Source organism: Rhagoletis pomonella, unplaced genomic scaffold (assembly GCF_013731165.1).
Source record: "Rhagoletis pomonella isolate Grant_MI unplaced genomic scaffold, Rhpom_1.0 Rhpom_scaffold_16527, whole genome shotgun sequence".
Lineage (NCBI taxonomy): Eukaryota > Metazoa > Arthropoda > Insecta > Diptera > Tephritidae > Rhagoletis > Rhagoletis pomonella.
The window spans coordinates 1-3326 of record NW_023475042.1 but is presented as its reverse complement, the minus strand read 5'-3'; the positions used below and the strand labels follow the sequence as shown (position 1 = coordinate 3326).

The 3326-nt window shown below is 36.1% G+C and overlaps 1 protein-coding gene across 1 annotated transcript; it reads left to right on the top strand.

Annotated features, from left to right (window-relative positions):
* Window positions 1–1685: 1685 nt before the first annotated feature.
* On the top strand, window positions 1686–2573 carry LOC118757315 (molybdopterin synthase catalytic subunit 1-like). The gene is made up of 2 exons (XM_036492039.1): window positions 1686–2185; window positions 2247–2573. The coding sequence occupies exons 1-2, from the start codon at window positions 2054–2056 to the stop codon at window positions 2553–2555; spliced, it is 441 nt and encodes a 146-aa protein (XP_036347932.1). The 5' UTR covers window positions 1686–2053; the 3' UTR covers window positions 2556–2573.
* Window positions 2574–3326: the final 753 nt, after the last annotated feature.

Genomic DNA, 3326 nt, shown 5'->3' with positions numbered 1-3326 from the left:
TTCCATATTTTGAAAATCGGAGCAATAGTTTTCGAAATATAAGCTTTCCAAAATGTTGAAAATTCCACGTTTAGCCGCCCAACCCCCCTAGCGCCACCCCTGTGTATATGCACCAAAAAAAAATTTACCATTAAACTCAGAAAAAAGGGATGGAGCACGTCCACTTTTTCTTTTTTGTCTAGCTCAATGGTCCTTATTCCAAATAATTATCTACATAAGAGTACGTGTAAAAAATTGACAGTTGTAGCCCGTCGTTTTCAATGTGTTTCAAGCAATAAACTTCAATTTGAGCAACTCAATTGTATCGTTTACGCGGCGCTTAACAACTTTGCTAAGCATCGATATTTTCGTTGTATCGATATACTTTTAGCGTAACTACCTGCTGATTGGTGCAAAACTGCTGATCACAATATAACCAGTAAACAACCTTCGGTGAATTTGGCGACTGCCTTCCTCGGGGATGAATATGCTAGGGATGAAATTATTGGTACACACGCCTTCCAAGCACGCAGGGTTGCTTTTAAGGAACAAAAAATAATTAACTCCAAATAGTTTCAAAAAGTATAGTGTAAAACGAAATTTATTGAATAATTCCACATAAAATGGTATACATAAATGACGCATTTTCTAAACGATTTAAATTAAACGTATTTGCGAATTGATAGAAAAGTAATACGGATTGTAAATTTTTGTTAACTATGAGGTGAATGAAAATTTTCAACCCGGCCTGATGGTTTGATTTTATTACTAAGGCGTCTAATAAATTCATGGCTTTTAGTTCTAGAAGAATAAATGTCAGTAAAGACAAGTATTTTTTGTATAATTTCTGATTTTAATTGCTCAACTTCTTTTGAACCAGAGCAACTGTCAAAAATTTCCAACAGTAAAAAGTTACGAATTGGCACAGCAGAAATGTAAAATTTTCTCGCCATAATAAAAAGTTTTTTCAACATGGAACTTTTCTACTAATTGACATGAAATTACTACCTCAACGCTCGGAGCGCTGCCACTGAGGGCCTTTGCCAACTGATTAAAAAGAGAAAATTTGGAAAGACCAAACAAAAATTTTGAGATTTTTCGTTGTGAATACGAATGCCATAGTTTTTACCTAGCTCGTGGGACTACGCAAAATTTTGACAGCTTGTAAATATGTATACACATAAAGTTGTTGGCGGTAATAAGGAGTCAAAATTAAAATGGAGAAAAGAACAAAAAGCGTAGGTTAGTTGTCAGTTATAAAATAAATCCAATTTATTTGCGAATATTTGTTTATTCTTTTTATTGAAAGGCAACCACTCGGAAAAGCTTGTGTTAATTATATTGATAACAGAACCTGGCAGCTCGCACGTTGTCTAAATTCTCAAGTAACATAAAGTCCACAAAAAAATAAGTACGCCATGTATAAATTTTAACAATACACAAAAATAGAGTTTTCGCACGAGCGTTTGTATGGTTTTTCAACACCATTTAAAATTTTCTTTTAATAAAATCACGATTTCACAAATACTTAAATTTATTTATCTAATAATAATACAGCACACAACCCTGAAATCTAAGAAAAAGTCTGAGGAAGGCCATTAAATTGCAGCACACAACCCCGTGCCTTCCTCAGGAGTGAATATAGCTACAACAACAACGACTACTACAACAACAATCCAAAAAGGTTGGTTACTGTCTATACTGTGCTGCTGATGTTTTGTTTTCGTGGAAAATTAAATATTACTATTTTATTTTTTGCGTATATCGAGCCAACATTCTCGAGTTCTAATGAACGAATCTGATAGTGAAGATTTTGTTACTGTTAAGTTACTATTTTTCGCCAAAGCACGAGATCTCGCTGGTGTAGATTCCACTTCATTGGTTCTGAAACGTCGAATATCTGCATCTGAAATTTCGGAACAGATCTGCTTAAACTACAATTTAGATTCTATTAAAAATAATTTTATAATTGCAATCAATGAGGCATATTGTGAAAATTTGTTGGAAAGTTTAGAACTGCGCGAAGGTGACGAAATCGCAATTATCCCACCCATTAGTGGGGGCTAGCAGCACAATGGCAAATTTTTTACTGATAACCCGAGACCCTCTTGACGTGGGTGCGATAAGCACTTTGGTATCGCATGAGAAGTGTGGTGCGATTTCGTTATTTGTAGGAACTACTCGGAATTCTTTTGAAGGTAAAACGGTAAGTACTTGAAAATAAATTCAACTTCTGTTCGTTTGTATTAGCCAAGAATTTTCCACAGGTATGTTCGCTGGAGTATGAAGCTTATGAACCAATGGCTTATAAAGAACTACAAAATATATGTGCAGAACTACGTTCACGTTGGCAGGATATAATGAATATTGCAATGTACCATCGTCTTGGTTTGGTTGCGCCCAAAGAAGCAAGTGTCGTTGTAGCAATCGCATCGCCTCATAGACAGGCTTCTTTAGACGCAGTAGCATATGCAATTGAACAATTAAAGAAAAAAGTCCCCATTTGGAAAAAGGAAATGTATGAAAATGGAGATTCAGATTGGAAGGAAAATAAAGAGTGTCAGTGGGTTGAGTGACTTATGTGTAATGTTAAAGATTTATTTTTATTTGAATATAATGTGTCTTTCGCAAACACTTCAAGATTTACAGCAATTGTCAGGATTTTGCAGGAAGCTGTTGCCGTACGCTACATAGTTGTACATAAGCTACCTAATTTCACACAAGAAAGCAGTTTTACCCGTAAAACCAGTAAAACTCGCATGTCTTTGGGTATCTATGAAAGTTTTTTCTAATAGCGGGCGCACCTCGGAAGGCAAAGGCAAGCCTCCGAGCGTATTTCTGTTTTTAATAAAAATACAATCGCCGTTCGGAGTCGACGTAAAGCTGTAGGTCCCTCCCCTTTGTGTAATAACATGCACGCCATAAATCGGAACGGAAGCTCGGCTAAACACAAACATATGTTGGCATTAGGGATGTTTCGAATGTCTATTTTTCATATTCGCGAATGCGAATGCGAATTTTCGGAATGCGCATGTGCGAATACGAATGCGAATGTTAGGAATAACATTAAAAAAGCTATACAGCCCAGTTCTTAATACTCCCGGGGAATTTGTCTCTCCCGAAAAAGAAATCCTCCAATAATTAACTACCAGGGAGTAGAATTTTCCCCGAAAACTTGGGAGGGGAAAATTCAAACTTCGAAGAAGTTGTTTTACACTTTTTTGAGAGCTCAACTCCGCCATTTAATATAAAAAGTCCTCAGGGAATTTTTATTCATGATAGGAGGAAAGAGAAAAGAGGGAAAACTCCCAGGGAGTTTCTGTTCAGAATCGGCCTGATAATCAACT

Bases quoted from the DNA above. Each gene is read 5' to 3' on its own strand.
- LOC118757315 (XM_036492039.1), top strand. From the start codon at position 2,054: ATGGCAAATTTTTTACTGATAACCCGAGACCCTCTTGACGTGGGTGCG. The intron at 2,186-2,246 runs GTAAGTACTTGA...AATTTTCCACAG, and splicing joins ATTCTTTTGAAGGTAAAACG to GTATGTTCGCTGGAGTATGA.